Source organism: Tachysurus vachellii, chromosome 8 (assembly GCF_030014155.1).
Source record: "Tachysurus vachellii isolate PV-2020 chromosome 8, HZAU_Pvac_v1, whole genome shotgun sequence".
Taxonomy (NCBI): Eukaryota; Metazoa; Chordata; class Actinopteri; order Siluriformes; family Bagridae; genus Tachysurus; species Tachysurus vachellii.
This window is the reverse complement of record NC_083467.1, coordinates 15,332,544-15,350,054: the sequence shown is the minus strand read 5'-3', so window position 1 is coordinate 15,350,054 and position 17,511 is coordinate 15,332,544. Positions and strand designations below refer to the sequence as shown.

General features: G+C 38.7%; 1 protein-coding gene across 2 annotated transcripts in view; it reads right to left on the bottom strand.

Moving 5' to 3' along the window:
• kalrna (kalirin RhoGEF kinase a) overlaps positions 1 to 17,511 on the bottom strand; it is a 150,850-nt gene that overhangs the window by 80,319 nt on the left and 53,020 nt on the right. For both annotated transcript variants that reach the window (XM_060876506.1, XM_060876505.1), the window contains exons 2-6: positions 12,738 to 12,812; positions 10,316 to 10,430; positions 6,362 to 6,554; positions 4,611 to 5,123; positions 64 to 186 (exon numbers count right to left, since the gene is read on the bottom strand). In XM_060876506.1, coding sequence (XP_060732489.1) covers positions 64 to 186; positions 4,611 to 5,123; positions 6,362 to 6,554; positions 10,316 to 10,430; positions 12,738 to 12,812 — 1,019 coding nt within the window. The remainder of the gene's footprint in view (positions 1 to 63; positions 187 to 4,610; positions 5,124 to 6,361; positions 6,555 to 10,315; positions 10,431 to 12,737; positions 12,813 to 17,511) is intronic.

Below are 17,511 nucleotides of genomic sequence, written 5' to 3'. Positions count from 1 at the left end.
AAGGACGCACACAATGCACAAATGCTAAGAGATTAATCTGTATGTGTATGAAAACGGACAAACCATGGAGTTCATGGCAAAGTGGTTGTGCTGCGTCTGAAGGTCTACAGCGTGCTGGTAGCTCACGCCGATCTCAGTGTGGCTCTGCAGGAACAGCTCTTTATTGTGACTGATCCAGTCGAACATCTGCAGAGAGAACCGATGGGTTATGCGGAATCTTTCACACGCTCTACACACTCCTCCTGCTGCCGAGACAGCTTCTCTCTCAATTTACAAAAATATGAGTACAGGGTTTGAGGTCAAACTATCTCAGCACCAATTCTAACTCCTCGTCCATCTACGTCATATTGTTATTGCGTGAAAATTTCATTAATCAAAAGCAGTTACAGCAAATCTGTGAGAGAGAAGAAGTACAGTAACAGGTCTGGAAGTGAGAGGGTTCATTGAGATGAAGTGTGAGAACAGTGACAGAGGAGTTATTTGCTTGTATTGAGTGTGTTGGGACTGCACTACCATGACAACTAGCTGAAACACTTGGATGGAACATCCTTGTATGAATTTAAGCTCTGAAAGCATTTTTCTTACCAGGCGTGGTAAATTTCTCTAATCAATTCACGTTCTACTTCTGTGTCAAAAACAAAAAGCTGTTAAAACTATGGGTAACATTTTTGTAAGAAAACATATATAGGGTAAGATAAGATGTTATTAACTGATGTTAATAACTGGCTGATGAAAGGCAAACGAAACACTTGTAAAGTAAGTTGTAGGTTTATTCACTATGTATTAGTCTTTATTCATTAATATATGAGTAATAAATGGTTTATTAGCAATAAGTAATCATCTGCAAAAAAAAAAAAATCTTATTAAACCCGTCTTATACCCAATATTGATTTATAATAAATTATGAACCTAACTCACAATTTATTGGACTTAATTCTTTATATTAGATCTTTAGGTTCTAGGTAGTGTGAGGTGACTGCATTTTTTTGGAGCTAATAAAGCTAAATAAGTCACTAATACTATATGTTTTTTTTTTCTATGTTTAATTCATCACTAGGGAATTAAAAAGTCAAAGTTTTCAATAAACTGTGATCACCTTATACTATCTAGGACCTAAAGCTAAATATAACATAGACACTTAAAGTCCAATAAAATGTGATTTAAGCCCTTACAAGCAAAAGCTAAAAAATAATAAGACTAATCCTTAAAACCACTTCCAAAATATCAGACATTTAAAAGATTTCTTAAAACACACTGGAAACCAGACATATTTTGCCACAAATATGTTTAGAGTAGTTAGAATGAATATTTGCACATTTCCAGACCACACAAGCATTATCACTCTGCTTTATTCATTATTTTTGACTGCCTAAGAAGCTTCCACAGAGTCTGATCAGCCTCAGTACATATTGCTAGACATGGCTTCCCTACATTATATATTAAAATAAACTGACAGATAATCTAGTCATTATATCAGTTAAAACTGGAGTGTGAAATAGTGTTATGATTTACATAATTGTTATCTTCACGCAATACAGCTTGGCACAACGAATAACCTTTAGCTTTGATCATTTCAAAACATACAAAACATTCACTGTCTTAACATTCAAATCTCGATTTACACTATGATTAAAATTCACATATTGTTCTTGAAAGAAATTTAATCACCACAGCAAAATCCCTTTTCCTGGGGCATTTCAGCTTGTCTGCCAGACTGTTTCCCCAACACCAGATCTTTATTGAAAATCTTCCACTACAGAGCAGGGCTTCAGAACAGATCTACGGACCAGCCCTAAAGGCATCCACCTTATGTCAAGAGAATTATCTCCAGCCTAAAGTGGGGGAGATCAAACATGCCGTAATCAGAGAGAAGGAAAGAGGGAGGTCAACCCCGAGCCCACACTCTTAAAGAGAAACACACATGAAAGTCTGCAGCCATTCTGCTCTCCTTTATTACTGTCTTTGATCTGGAACTGTGGAGATATAAGCAGTTTTCAGTGGGATTACAGAGAAAGGCGTTGAGTTCAACAATAGCCAATGAAGGAAAAAAAAACCTTTTAAACTCCAAACGTGTCAAATATTAAGTGTAGCATGAAAAGTGTTCTGACTTCTAAGAGCAGGTGCACCACTAAACTGCTGTAGAGCATGACAGAGAGAGAGAGAGAGAGAGAGAGAGAGAGAGAGAGAGAGAGAGAGAGAGAGAGAGAGAGAGAGAGAGAGAGAGAACCAGGTCAGTGTGGCACAGACCAAGATTGTGATGAAAACATTGAGGCAGATCAAATATTGCTAACAGTGCAAAAGAAAAGCGTTTCAAGCTAGTTCAGCTGGTTCACTTTGTTCACCTAGCTGTTGTGTGCTAGTGTGATTCAAGCGCACAGTATACTCTCATATCTAACCTAAAAATATGTCATATCTTTGCACCCTATTTTTTAAAATGTCCTTTAATGAGTCATTTTCCAGCAAAAAATGTTACAGAAAAATGTTACATATCAGAAAAAGAAACAAGTGTGATCAAAATCATTGGTAAAAAGATTAAATCTACATCCAGTGTAATATAAATATAAAGATGCTGCTATATTTATATGTTTTATTAAATGTTATCCAAATCAACTGGAATTGAACTGAATCTGCATGTGGACGATCCACCACATGGTCACAAAATGCTGATCATTTTGCTCTAATATCAAGTTTGAACTAACAAACACCTTTTAACTAACACACTGGAGCAAAAACAAGAGTTTTCATCGCATTCTTCTCCTCTCTTCCATCTTCTCCAGGACATAATGGTGCATCAACATGCCAGCCCTCAGACACTGCTATAAAAGATGCATTATGGCTTTGTTCCAAAACATATTAATCTCCAAGCATGGCAAAAACAAACTACTCCAAGTTTATTACTAAATTATACCATATGCTGCGACTGTGTTGATATGGAACACTGGTTAGAGAAATGTTTTATTAGAGCATCTAAACTCTACATACAACACAACACAACATGACACATTTCAGTGTCCTGGCTCAGTTTAATATCTTAGTATATCAGTGAATTTCATTTTCACTGTTTTGTATTCAGTCCAAAGACACTGAAATGTGTAATAATGTGCACACAGAGGTCTTGTCTTCATTCTGCAGTAAAAATGAACATGAAAGGCTATATTTTCAAACAAGTGGACCCCCTGGGTTTGTGCTATTTACAGCATCATTTCATAGGAATATAGCTATCATTTCTGTGGCTACTCATCCATCTTTCTTTTAGATCTACCCATTTCACTGCACTGTGATTTTATAGCTCTTCTATCACTCTTCTTGGCCTATTTTTAAGCACGACACTCGGCAGAAACAGAATGACTAATCCAATCCTAAAAGCTAGACTCAAAAGATTCACTTACTGAAGCCTCTGGTTTAAAAAGACACCAATTAAAGAGCAGGGTTTTTATGTGAGGTATCGCAGGTGATTTGAAAGATATATTGATGCATGAATTATGTCACATGTAATTTAGGTATAGCTAGGTAAGTAATAAAACGTGATGGGACGTGTTGTTATAGGAAAATAATGGACGCTTGGTTGATGTAATGCGTTTCAACCACAAAGACAATAACTTTCCTAAAACAGTGCGTTCCAAAATGCTTATCTTATATCTTATCCACCAATTGGACAACAATTCCGATAATTTGTTAATGCATGTCAAGTGGTGTTTTTAGGCATTTACAGTTGTACAGAATGTTATGCGATATTGGTGAGACATGTTAGTGCCTGTAAGTTAATTGTCATTCCACAGATATTGCACATCTGTATAAATACAAAGACTTGTTGTAGGTACACATTTAAACACACACATATATGAGGAGGGAACTTATATTTTATAATATTATAATAAGTAGAATGACAAAAACGTTGTTACAAGATAAAAATCATATTTTCCTTGTTTTATTCACAGAGCATATTTAACCGCACGTATACGTTATGCGATGGGTATTTCACCACAGCCGTATTGCATGTTTTGCGGACCAGGTTGCCTTGACACTTTCAGGCATATGTTATGGGACTGTCCAGGTGTACAAAAATTCTGGGACATCGTGATTGATGGTATATATAAGCTTATCGGGATTCGTTTTCCTAAGGATCCTGTTATTTTGTTGTTGAATGATAATTCAAAGTTTTCTGTAAATGGGAAACAACTGAAATTTTGGCTAGCAGCTTTGACTGCGGCAAAGAACCTATTAGATTATAAGATATAAGATTTTGGTTATTTAGTCTAAAGTTGTTATTCGGTTGTTAATATTACAACTGATTCAATTTGTATATTTTTGTGTACATTTCTTTGAGCTTATTCTGTTGTACTTTTGATTTACATGAGTCCTGGTGTGCAGTGGGATAGGGGTGGGATGGGGGTGGTTGTGGGTGGGTATTAGTTTAAAAAGGTTTTTTCTCTTTCTGTTGTGTTGTATTTTTGCATATTCTATCAAAATAAAAAAGTGAATTACAAAAAAATATTTTCCTTGTTTAATCTGGTAAAGCACTATTGTTAATTTATCATCTTGTCCTGAGCTATAAGCTTGTCCAAAGCAATAAAGCTGATGAAAAAGTAAACAGCATAAAGCTTGCTCACCTTCTCAGCATCTTGCTCAAAGAGTCGAAGCTGAAAACACTGATCCAGCTTGAGTTTCCTCACGTGCCACATCTGGTGCAGATGTTGCCTGGTGCTGTGCAGCTTATCAAGCAGGCTGGCAATTTTAGGCACCACACTCTGAAAGTCTGCGCTGCCTGAGATGCAGTTCCTGCCAGAATAACCGTCACTGGAGCGGATGCACTGCAGCAGCCTCTGGCCTTCTCTGTCCAACTCCTCAACAGGAGCCTTCATCACCTTCTTCTTCAGCTGCGTGTGTTCCTCGATAAGCCTGCGTGAGCCCTCCACATCCACTGGGAACTCCTTCTTAGCCAGCTGCTCCTGCAGCTCCTCCAGGCGTGAGAGGAGGTGCACAGCACTGCCTAGAAACTCTTCAAGTGCCACTCGCAGTTCCATCCACTCCTCATGATTGTATTCCAGAGAACCCTCAAAGTCGTCTGTTAACTGAGATGGGTCCACAAGCTTGGTCAGACCTTCCACTGACACCATGCTAGTCTACCAGCAGCAGAAAGAAATACAGAGTAGAGGAGTTATTAGAGGAAAATGAACTCTAGTGACTGCTTTTAGAAAAATACATGTGGGATGATTAAAGCCATGGATTTACATGCACTTTAAAAACAGATTGGGTGTCACACTCTTGCTGTTTTTTATCGATTTGTATAGTGACTATTAAATTTGGGGAATGCACATGAAACAACTGGGGACCACACTAAATAACTAGGGACCACAGACTAAATGATGGGTATCGCACACAATAGCGCCTTGGGATAACGCATTACTCAACTTGTGACTTTCTGCTGAACTGAAATCTAAGTCTCAAAAACAAGATTGTGCCTGGAGACAGCAACACAAAACAAACACGGAGCTGCCACAGCTCATATTTGCTGATTAGAACACTGTATGTATTAATACATGGAAAAAAAAAGAAAGAAAGGAACATTATTCCTTGCCCATCCAGTTGTGTTAGTACTCTGCAGCCACAGTTTCCTCCTGTAGCTATGAATCCTTATCTGATGTTTTATTCACTTCCTTTATTTACAGTAATAGTGTTTTTGACTATCGTCAATATCCATTAAATTACATGGAATTCAAATTTTTTTGTTTGAATATCAGGACAAATAGTATCAGTCACATGAAAAATGCTCTGATACAAACATGACCCCCCCCAGGTGATTGTGACGTAAACGTAGTAATGTACTTATGTACTTACATTAATGATCAAACCTGGTGGAGTGCAGCCTGCATATTGTTTGCATACTGCATACTGCATATTACAGGAGCTAATCTTCTACCAAGCAAATAACCTGACAAAAACATCTTAAGGTGTTTGAATAGTATACTTAACATAGATTGTGAGGTGGCTAACCTGGGTACACAGAGCAGTATCAGTTGTCATGGAACATTGAAGCAAGCATCGGGAGAAACTGTTATGTGTGCAAGCACTTCAGTTCTGCAAGCACTGAGCACTAGAACATGCATGCCTCCTTTTGCCATGGTCTACACTTTGCTTGCAATTCAAGGCATAATTAACAGCTTCTTGCATCCATTAACAAAAAAACATGCTCACTGATATTGCTCTACACACACCGGTTGACCATACTTGTGCTCTTTATTAAAAATACTGTTTAAACTGCATTACAAACATGAGTTCACTGCTAGCAGCTGCACCTTTTTAAAAATATAGCAGTTTTTATACAAAGGATTTAAAGCTCTGGTGTTGAGCTAATCTGTACCTCAAAGGTGAACTTGGCACTGCCAAAGTTGGTCTTCTGTTTCTGCCAGAAGTTGTCAGGTTTGATGATGAGAGCAACACAGATCTCAGCTGGAAACGCTTCCTGCAGGGTCTTCAGTAACGGCTTAATCAGGTCCCACTTAGAGCCACGCATATCAATGATCACGGTGAAACCCCGCTTACACACATCCTCACTGAGGAGAGAACGAAATAGAGAGAAAGAGAGAGAGAGAGAGAGAGAGAGAGAGAGAGAGAGAGAGAGAGAGAGAGAGACCATCAAAATGAATTAAAATCTAAGAGACCACTCCAGCAAAAACACTGTTTAATCTACCAGACCCTAATTATGTAAATTAATAGCTTTAACACCCAAAGAAAAGCGAGACAGAGAGAGAGAGAGAGAGAGAGAGAGAGAGAGAGAGAGAGAGAAACGGTATAACCATGTGAATAAAGCCTAAATTCACCAATTTTCAAAAACCTATTCCCGAAACAGTCAAATAGAAATAAACTCGGCTTGTAATAAGAAACTTTTTTTTTCTTTTTACGTATATAGAAATCACAGAGCTCACACACCTCTTGAAATACCAAACGCACTTTTCAGATATTCTTTGACAACTTGTCTCCACTGGTCTACAACCAGAGGCTACAATGCAGCCAGTCTATATTTAGCATTTGCCTCAGTGGTAGAACACTGCAATTGGGAGATAAAAATATGTAATAATTGCCTGCTTCTCTGCGTGTGTTTCAGTCGGGCCTGGGATTAATACAGCACACAACACATGTCTAAGGAATATCATTAAATTCATACAGGCTCTGTGATCATCAACAACATATGGCATAATATACGTGTGATGTTTTCTGCTTTATATGGATCACTGGTGTACAAACAACTAATAATGTTCAGAAAGTATTAACACAGGTAAGTGAGAACTCATTATACTGAAGGAGGTGATGGTTTTGGCTTTTTTATATTCAGCTCATAGAGTTTACAGAAAATGTTGGTGATATTTTTGTATGACATTTTGGATCAGTAAAGAAGACGCTCTCTATAATCTAATGATATAATTGTTAAAATGGTTATACATCAGTGTGTAGATTCTTACTACAGGTCAGTACTATAGCCCACATTTACATTTACAGCATTTGGCAGATGGCATTATCCAGTGAAACCTAAATTGATCTCATTTATACAACTGAGCAGTTGAGGGTTAAGGGCCTTGCTCAAGTGGCAGCTTGGAGGTCATCACAACCTTCCAATCAGCAGTTCAATGTTTTAAACACTGAGCTTCCACTTCATTCATTTTCTGCATGAAAATAGTTGAAGCACTGCTCTCCAACAACACCATGTAAAATATAATCCCTGGTTCCATCCTAAGTTTGCGTTAGTGTGTGTGTGTGTGTGTGTGTGTGTGTTGTTCCTGATGCTGTGTTTATTTGCTGGATCCACCACCACCCTAATAATCAGTTACTGACAGTGAGTGAGTGTGTGAGTGAGTGTAATAATGTAGTTTGAACAATAAAAAAAAATAATAATACTGATTTACAATGACCATGTGTTTGTTAAATAATCAAAGTAATAATTAAATATTACAGCAAAACAGAAACATCTTGTCCAATCCACACTTATTTTGGAAGAACTTTCAGGTTGCTATTATATTCAGTACAATGTTCTTAGGATAGAACCAGCATATTAACTTATCATAGTCTTTTCAACTAATAGATATCAGATTTCTTGATAACAAATAAGTCATTTTGAAGAAATTGTTGTCATTCTGACAATTAGTATACAACAAAAAAAATACCCAAAAGACAGGACTTTCTCTACAACACACTCCCATGCACTTGCTGAGAGAGCTCATACCCTGGAGAAAGACACGCTCAGCAAAATCAATTTTCTGTACAAACTTCATATCGACACCAGACACTGTTACACAGTGATCTAAGACTGATGATGCAGCTGGTGATGTCCTCTCTACTGGAAACCAAACATCTCGCTTTACTTTAGACTAGGTTCCCGACACTAATATGAGCTTTGATAAGTCTAATGATGATGTATAAAGTGTTCCATCACAAAATAAAAGCCTAAAAGCACACAGCCAGCCAAATAAGTTATTTACACTTATAAACATTAACAACAAGTGTGATTTTCATAAGTATGGCACCCTGTGATGGACTGGCTTCCTGTCCAGGGTGTGGTCCTGCTTCATGGCCTTTAATGTTTCTGGGCCAAAGTGGTTACTGCAGAGTAATGAAAGAATAATTAAATCAATTGATTAAGAGAAGTAATGAATAAGAAATACTTTTGGCATCTACATCATTCTTGGTTGTGTGTGTGTGTGTGTGTGTGTGTGTGTGTGTGTGTGTGTGTGTGTGTGTTTATTTGTATTTGAGCTCACAGTTCTTTACAGACTTTTTTCTCTTTCCGCTCACAGGCCCATTTATGATCACACTACACTATACTACACTACACTACACTACACTATACTACACTACACTACACTACACACTCGAATGTAGAAGCATGCAAACATTCCATTTAAAGCCAAGCAAAACACCAGGGTGGAAACGACACACCACTTCCTGCTCATATTTTTTTGCTGTTGTTGCTGTTTTTTGTTGTTTTTTTACAAAACTGTCCATTGTTCATCTCAGTTATTCTTTAAAGTAAACATGCCACATATTGACATTGTAATCTTGATCCAGTGAATGTCACACAGCTATAGCCTGTACTCCATCACTGAGACATGTGAACTGATATGTGGACAAAGGCAGCCGTGTAGGCGGTTATAAGGAGGGATACCAGCTGTCCAGCAGAGCTGCTTGTAAACCACAAGCTGAAGCTGGTCTGTGAGGGAGAACAGGGGGTGACTGTGGGGTGTTTGGCAGTAAATATGGATTTCATTTTACTCTTGTTTAGCAGTTTACAGTTAATTTAATTTAAAATACACACCTGCATACACTGTTGACCCTGCATCTGATCAAGGGAATTGCCCCAGAGCAACAATAAGAATATTGATTTAAATCGAATAAATGCAAGGACAATTCACTATTTAATGAAGGACATCCTCTTTCACCAGAATGTAACTACAGCAGCAGGAAAAAAAATCAGCACACAAATAACCTCTACACTACTATGACAATGAACTGCCTTTGTTGTGAAAGTTTTTAACCACATTGTTTTATTCAGACAGGCAGCTGAGAGTTACACTTCATTACACTGTGTGAATCAGAAATTTGTGACAGAAGCAGCAAAAAAAAAAAAAAAAAAAAAAGAAGCAGGATCACAGGACAGGAGAAGTGAGTACTCACAAAGTGGTGTTTTGTCTCTTATTTGGTTGTGTGTCTTACAAGACACTGAAAATGTTTAGAATCTTAACCTGCGTTACTCTTAGGAAAAACACAGCAGATGGCAAAAACTCCTAGCATATCATTACACTAACATCAAAACTGTATTTTAAGGACAGCAAATGTGAATACAGTCCAAAGACTAAACAAGTCTAATTTGCTGACTTTTACTGTTTTTTAGATAAAGATAGCCTATGAAACCCATCTAAGTATTTGCATTGCTGTGTAAGTTCATGTTATTGTAATCAGTGCCAAAGCAATGCCATATCATATTTACGGAGAAAAGCCATTTCAATCTGCAACTGTATTTACATTGGCATATTTACTTGATCTGGCTGGGACTGATATAGAATATGCAGATCATCTGTGTAAAAGGATTTACATACATCAGCATATAACATTAACAGCATTTGGCAGTCACCATTATCCAGTGTGACTTTCAAACATCTCATATAGCAGGCAGTGGTGGGACTGGAACAAACAACCTTGTGTGTACATAGATGGATAGATAGATAGATAGATAGATAGATAGATAGATAGATAGATAGATAGATAGATAGATAGATAGATAGATAGGCTGGTTGGTTGGTTGGTTGGTTGGTTGGTTTCTCACCTGGGCACTGTGGACAGATAGGTGACTAGTCTCCTCAGATCCTCCTGTTTTATTCGGTCATGATTACTCCTAGCTGGGAAGGTCAGAATCGGCCCTCCTCTCTTATCACGACCACCTGAAATCAAACACAAACACAAACGGTTCCCTTCTTGAGCACAGTAACTCATTAGTATGCTGCTAATAAATGATTAAAATCCCTCATGGTGCTTTTCCCCTCAAGGTCTTTCCTTGGCGTGTGTCACACAAGCTAGATGTTTATTTAATGAAGTATCTGTCTTACATGACAGAGGGCATTTCTTATTTGCATATGAAAGTTCTTGGATGAAACAGATGTGTGGTCTGCCTAGCAACAAGCACGGGAGCTGCGCAGGCTCAATTTTTAAGATTCTCTTTAACCTCTTTTGACATTCTATTATGATGGAGTGAAGAAAAAAGAATCTATGAGAAAGAGGATGGAAGGTGGGAGTGATTAAAAACAGAAGGACACACACACAGACACACATGCACACACACACACACAGACAGAGTACAGGGGAGAAGACACTCATTTTTTGGGAGGGATCGCACTGACATATATGTACTGACACTTCTAGGGAGAGCCTCAACTGCCAACAGCGCTGTATGTGTCTGATTTACATTATACACACACATATCCTCCCTGACAGGTCAACTGCGCCTCATTTCACACTGCTAAGCAGCACTGCCTTGTTCTGGCACCAGTCCAAGCCTACACTGCTCTTCATGGGGATGAAGCAGGGAGACATCACAGCTGAGAACACTCCAATATATTGGGCTAAAAACGTCCTTGTAAGTCACATGAGAGTAATTCCTTTCAGTGCCCAGTGTGCATGCGCGCTCTCACACACACACACACAATCTAGTGCATTCACACTCTTTTCTCTTTCACAAGGTCTTTAAAGGACTGCTTAAAGTTAATGTCCTCCTTGTGAGCACTGAAGTAATGCAAGTAAAGTAAGTTCAACACAATATTTAGCCCTTTATGCTCCTACTGCTCCTCTAAAAGCTCCGTCTGGCCTGATTTACTCTGCTTATTAACACAATGAGGCAGAACAAGACCAGAAGGAGTAGCAGTTTTTAGAATATGCAGGATTCAGAAGCCATGAACTCAGAAGCCATGATTCAGAAATTATGAACACTATTTGTAATACATGCAATAAATCACAATTCCACTGAAACCTTACCAACATGTGTTAGAATTTGTATTAAATGATGCAATGATGACACAATAAATTATTATTATTACAACTCCATTGTTGTTTAGTTTAGTTTAGTTTATTTCTAAAGAACATTTACACAACCGAAGTTGACCAAAGTGCTGTACATCCAGACATAAAAAAGTAAAACACAAAGAAAAAGACAACACACATCTAAAGGCAGACCAATGTTTGGGCCAGCCTCACTGACAATGGCAATTAATTCCAGTGCTTAGGAGCAGCAACTGCAAGTGCTCATTCACTCCTATTTACATTTACGGTATTAAGCAGACCCCTTTATTCAGAGTAACTTATAATTAATTTCAATTTAGACAACTGAGCAATTAAGGGTTAAATGTCTTGCGCAGGGTCCCAGCAGTGGCAGCTTGGTGGACCTGGGATTTGAACTCATGACCTTCTGATCAGTAGTCCAACACCTTAACCACTAGCCTACCACGTCCCACATACCACATGCTATGCTTCATCCTTGCTCTAGGGATAACCAAGAGCGAGTTATCTGCAGACCTAAGGGACCTTGATGGAAGATAAATGTAATTATTAGCTGTTCACATTTTGTTAAAGGTGAAACAAAAGCTATGCAACAGAATGTACCAAAATAAATCATGGCTAAACAAACATCTTCTCTGGTCAAGTGTGGGTTTTCAAGTGGACATATCTAAAGCACATTGCTTTTCATTTTGTACCATTTACCATTCTCTTGTGATCTAGGTGTGCTGTCAAAGTTACATTGCTTTCCGTAGCCCTGGATATGTTCTGAACCACCAGTGAGTGTCATATCTGCAGCTATGAAATTCCCAATCTCCACGCTGATTTCCTTAACCGTGGTTGATTCCAGCGGGAAATGGTTTTTGTGTATGTGTGTGTGTGTGTGTGTGTGGCTTCATATTCTACTGACCAACATAGGTGTGATGTCAGACCTGTCTGCGGTACTAGCACTGGCACAAAGCTGTCTAGCAGCTTCTGTACACAGTTACCTTTCAGTCCCTGGCTGAAGGGCAGCTATACACCATAAACTATAGAATTTTCTACTGTTCATAGTGCTTTTCCAGGGGAGGTTAAAAAATATTTCCACATGGATATTTTTTAATTGACCTGTCAAATTATGCTAAAGTTATGCTAAAGACATTTGTCATAATGACCGTAAAGCAGCTGTGCATTTACAGTAGCTGCACAAAGAATCCACTCACCTGACACAAAGGCAACTTTATCTTTCAGCACATGCAACACATCATTGGCCTTTATCCCTTCACTCCTGTAAGATCCTGCAAACACGAGAAAGAGGGAGAGAATAAGAGATTACTCAGTCTGCTTTCAACTTTAATCTCATTAACAGATTACAGCATTCCACTACAGCAACACAGACAGCAGTTGTCCAACTTAAAATAAATCCGATGCAAACGATTGTCCAGATTTTATTTGATAACATATTTGAAGTTTAAAGTATTTAAAATAATTTTATACAGTATGTGAGAATAAAATATATATACAGTTTGTAAGAGAATAATTCTGAGGTGTGATTCTCATTCACAAGAAACCTCATATGAACAGACAGCAACAATCGCGGGCGTGACTGACTCTAAAATACAGAACTAAACACACACACACGCACACACTGTCTGTGGTGTCTTTTGTGTATGTTGGCAGGGGATGGAGTGTGAGTAAGTGGAACATGTGATTGGTGGCTCAGTGAAGCTCTGGAGCTCAGCTGTGCCGCAGTCTGCTGGCTTACCAAACCACCATCATACACATGCTGCCATCAACACAGTTCCACAAGTGCATTCGTTAAAAAGGTCTAATGCAGATACTGTCTTAGTGCTTGTATTTGGATTTCGAAGCAGAGATTTAAAACCATAATACTAACTGAGGATTGCAAATGACAGTAGTGGACCAAATGGTTCTGGGTTCTGGGTTAGTGATCAGAAGGTCAAGGGTTTAAGCCCCAGGACTGCCAAGCTGCCACTGCTGGGCCCTTGATTGAGGCCCTTAACCCTCTCTGCTTCAGGATGCTGTATTATAGCTGACCCTGTTCTTTGACCCATCCAAGTCGCAAATAAATGATACACAGAAATTAGCATGTCTCAGCCTCTGAAGCAATAAATATTCATTCATTTTTTCGATCATTTATGTTCAGGTACAACAAGTTGCATCCAGCTCACAGGTCCAGGGTTCCATCTCTAGGTTCTAGGTTCCATCTCAAGCTTGTGTTGTTATCTTTGTGGAGTTTTACATGCACTCACTAAGCCTGTATGGGTTTCCTCCAAATTCACCGGTTTCTTATCACCTCCTCTGGCCATTCATGCTAGTAGGTCTAAATGAGTGTGCAGCCTGGCATGCATGCATCACATTCAGGGCTAAAGTTTGAAAGGCTATATGGGACAGCTGTCTATTGCAGGGCACCATGTACACACCTAGAGACAATTTAAACATATGTATGTTTTTGAAAGTTGAAGTGTAGTACCACAAGTGATTGCAGAAAAGATTTTCTTTGATTAAACCTATTTTTTTACACTATACTGTACACTATATTACTATACTGCATTCTATACACTATACTACTGCATTCACTGTAGTTTACAGCATTTGATTACTGTGAGTTGAACTGAGGACGACTAAGTGATCATGTCTGGAGATGTCTTCTGTAATACCTGCTGTTCAGGAAACAGAAAAATAAACACACACGCACACACACACACACACACACACACACACACACACACACACATGTAATGGCTACACCACTTGTCTGTGTTCTTCAGTAAGAGATAGTGAACATGCAGCAGGAAAACTGAGTGCTTGTTTTAGGAGCCATTTCCTCACAGTAAAGGCCAATTCACTGCAGGATGAGTCTACCACTAATCTAGATCCTGAGAGTGCAGTAAATCTCTCTTTGTCTCCTTACCTCTTGCCCTTCCTTTTCCTTCTTTCTCTCATCATCTTTTCAACAACTATTTTTTTTTCTTCTTCCCAAGGCTTTCCCTCTCTTATCTTGTCTTGTTACCTTGCTTGATCACTCCAGCCACCCACCTGTCTCACATCTCTCTTCCATTTACCCTCCTGAGCCATGCTGGTTTGAAGACAAAACCCAATGCCATAAAGATTCCACTTGCTTGGAAAAAGAGAGCAATAGAGAGACACACATAGACATCGGAATGATAGAGACAAAAAGACACATCATCAGCACTCTTCAGAATTGAGCCATTCAAAACACTCCGCCGATAACGGCTCCCTAAAGACGCTGAATGCTTCTCCTTTCTGAGAGGTGAAGACATGTAGCTGGCTCCCAGCTCCATAATAAAGAGCAGACACAGCGAATCAGTCTGCTAATGAACAACAACTTGAAAGACTTGAAATGCAGCATGTTTCGGAGAGGAAATAAAGTAAATGTCAAGTGCAAAATGTTTAATTCAGCACTTGCAGGAAATGATCATGCTGTTCATTTACAGAAGCAATGGGCAATAACGCTAATCTGTGGATTATTAGAAAGGGCTGTGAAATGGACATAGCAAATAAGGGACAGCGAGATGTCAGCTAAGTTGGTCTAGACTGTATAGGGCCCAGTTAGAGTGAGCAATCACACAAGAAATAATAAAACAAAAAATAGCAGATGACTTACGGCCAGAGAAACACAGAAAATGTTGTGCAATGATATAAAGGGTACAAAAAAGACAAAACGTGGCATACAATTAAAAAAGATACGACTGAGACAAAGATAAACAGGGTAAAAGAGATAAAAACGTGAGATGTATAGAAACAGAGAGAGGGGTTACAACATTCCCAGATCAATCTCCTCCAGACTGTATGAGGCCCTCAGAGTGTGTGTTTATTCAACACTCCTCCAGTCGTCTTCACTCTAACCTGTCTCTGATCCTGGTTAAAAGCTCTCTTCAGCCTAAGCCATTCCTCTAGACAATAAATTATAGCCCTGTATCCCAGGTTCTCTCTCTATTACTGATCAGTGATCTATAGTACATCCATAAACATTCATCTTTTCCCTCTTTTATGAATCACTACCTTTTCTGACAGCTAAATACACCAAATAAGAGAGAACACAGAGTAAAGACAGGAGAACTTTTCCATCAAAGTCAATAGAAAGGAAGTGAAGAATCCATATGTGTGTGTGTGTTTGTGTAAAATAGAGGACATCTCCTCGGTTTGTGACATACGTATCAGATACAGATTGCAACAAAATCCTAAAACAGCTGTTGAGTTACTAAATAACAAAACCAAAGAATGGATTCATTTAAACTAAAGGGAAGTGTTTCATAGAATTAAATTCAAAAGTAATTCACTTTAACAGAATAGACTGTTTTTAGTGAAATGAACCATTTTAGAAATGTTATGAAGTAACAGAAAGTCATTTAAAACAAGTCACATCTCTGCATGAGCGGAGATGTTCAGTCAATAGGACTGCAAGGAAATGAAGTGAACTGTGGCATGACTCGGATTCGTTATATTCAATACACAATTAATGCTGATCATCTATTCTGTGTCACTGATCACCACTGATTCTCTTCCTATATAGAAGCCTAGAAGTGCTAAAGAACTGCTTATTAGTTTGTACTTGTTCTCCTGCTGTATGATGTGAATTTGGTGTCTTATTCTGACACACATCTACCTCTGTGGCTCCTCACGCTCTCAGGATCTGCCTGATTCATTCTGGTGCTCAACTTCTGCTTGGACATTTCTGTATTTGTGACTCACCCTCTGCTGCTGTGGATGGTCTCACATGGATACTCTAAGGATTTGCAACTCCCAAAAACAGTTTATAGCCAAGGCTCAGATGTGATCCAGTGGATAATCTCACTTGGATGATGTACACTTCTATCTAAGTATTACTGCTGTAATCATAAAGACTTTCCTTCATCCCAGAACTCATATACACATTATTCACACCCACTTAGCTGCCTTCCAAAATATTTGGTATTGTCTATGCCATACTCTTTTTAGAGGAATAATGATTTTTGTCACCCAAAAGTAAATGATTTTCTTTACAATCTGGTTAAAGTTTTTCTTCCTCTATTCACTCTATTCCTAGCCATTGTCACTTCCTTACTGCTTATATCTCTATATATAAATCTATAACCAGATTTCTGTGAAGCTGCTATGTAACAATGTCTATTGTAAAAATTGAATCCGTTTGTAGGTTTTAAGTCACAGAACAGATTTCTAAGGTGTTAAATTCACACACATGTCCACTATACACATTTACCAGCAATGAATGCTGTAGTCTTCTAGCAGCAGATTGTGTTGTGCGCTATAACACTAATCTCTTATTAGCACTGGCACAAAGCTCCTTGTTAAGAAATACATGTTTGCATTTGCAAATGGGAAAGTACTCCATCAACAAAGCCATACTATGCAAATGATACCTTAATGAGTCAGTTCAGGCTAATGAGAAAACCTCCAAATGAGAGCAAATGTCCCAGTGCAACGTACAGCTGAGAAAACTGGCAGGGTCTTATCTCTCAGCAACACTACTCATTCACACGTATACACACACGCACAGATACACTCACAGAAGAGGCAGGACTATAAAACTACCCTGGATCCTTTTCTGTTGTCAAGGGGACAGTTACCCCAGCAACACATCTACAAAAGAAATGAGGTCAAGCCCCTCACAACTGGCATAAACCACTCAGTTATGCTCGGATTTCACACAGCCAAATTCAGACACCCATTTTATATATCATTCAAGATATAGGAAAATTATAATTTTAACGTATCACCATTGCTCTGTTTTACATGGTGCAGGGTGAAAATATAGCAAGAAATAGCTTGGATGCGTTGTATAGAACTGACAGACAAAAAAAGAATAGTGGGGCTGCATCTGATTGGGGTGGCATGGGGAGGGGGGACGCCATTTTATCTAATCCACAACCCAGACCGTCTGGGTTTGTGAGGCAGAAGAAATCCTCTTAACCACATCTCCATCAGGCCCCAATAAATCAAGACACTGCAGTC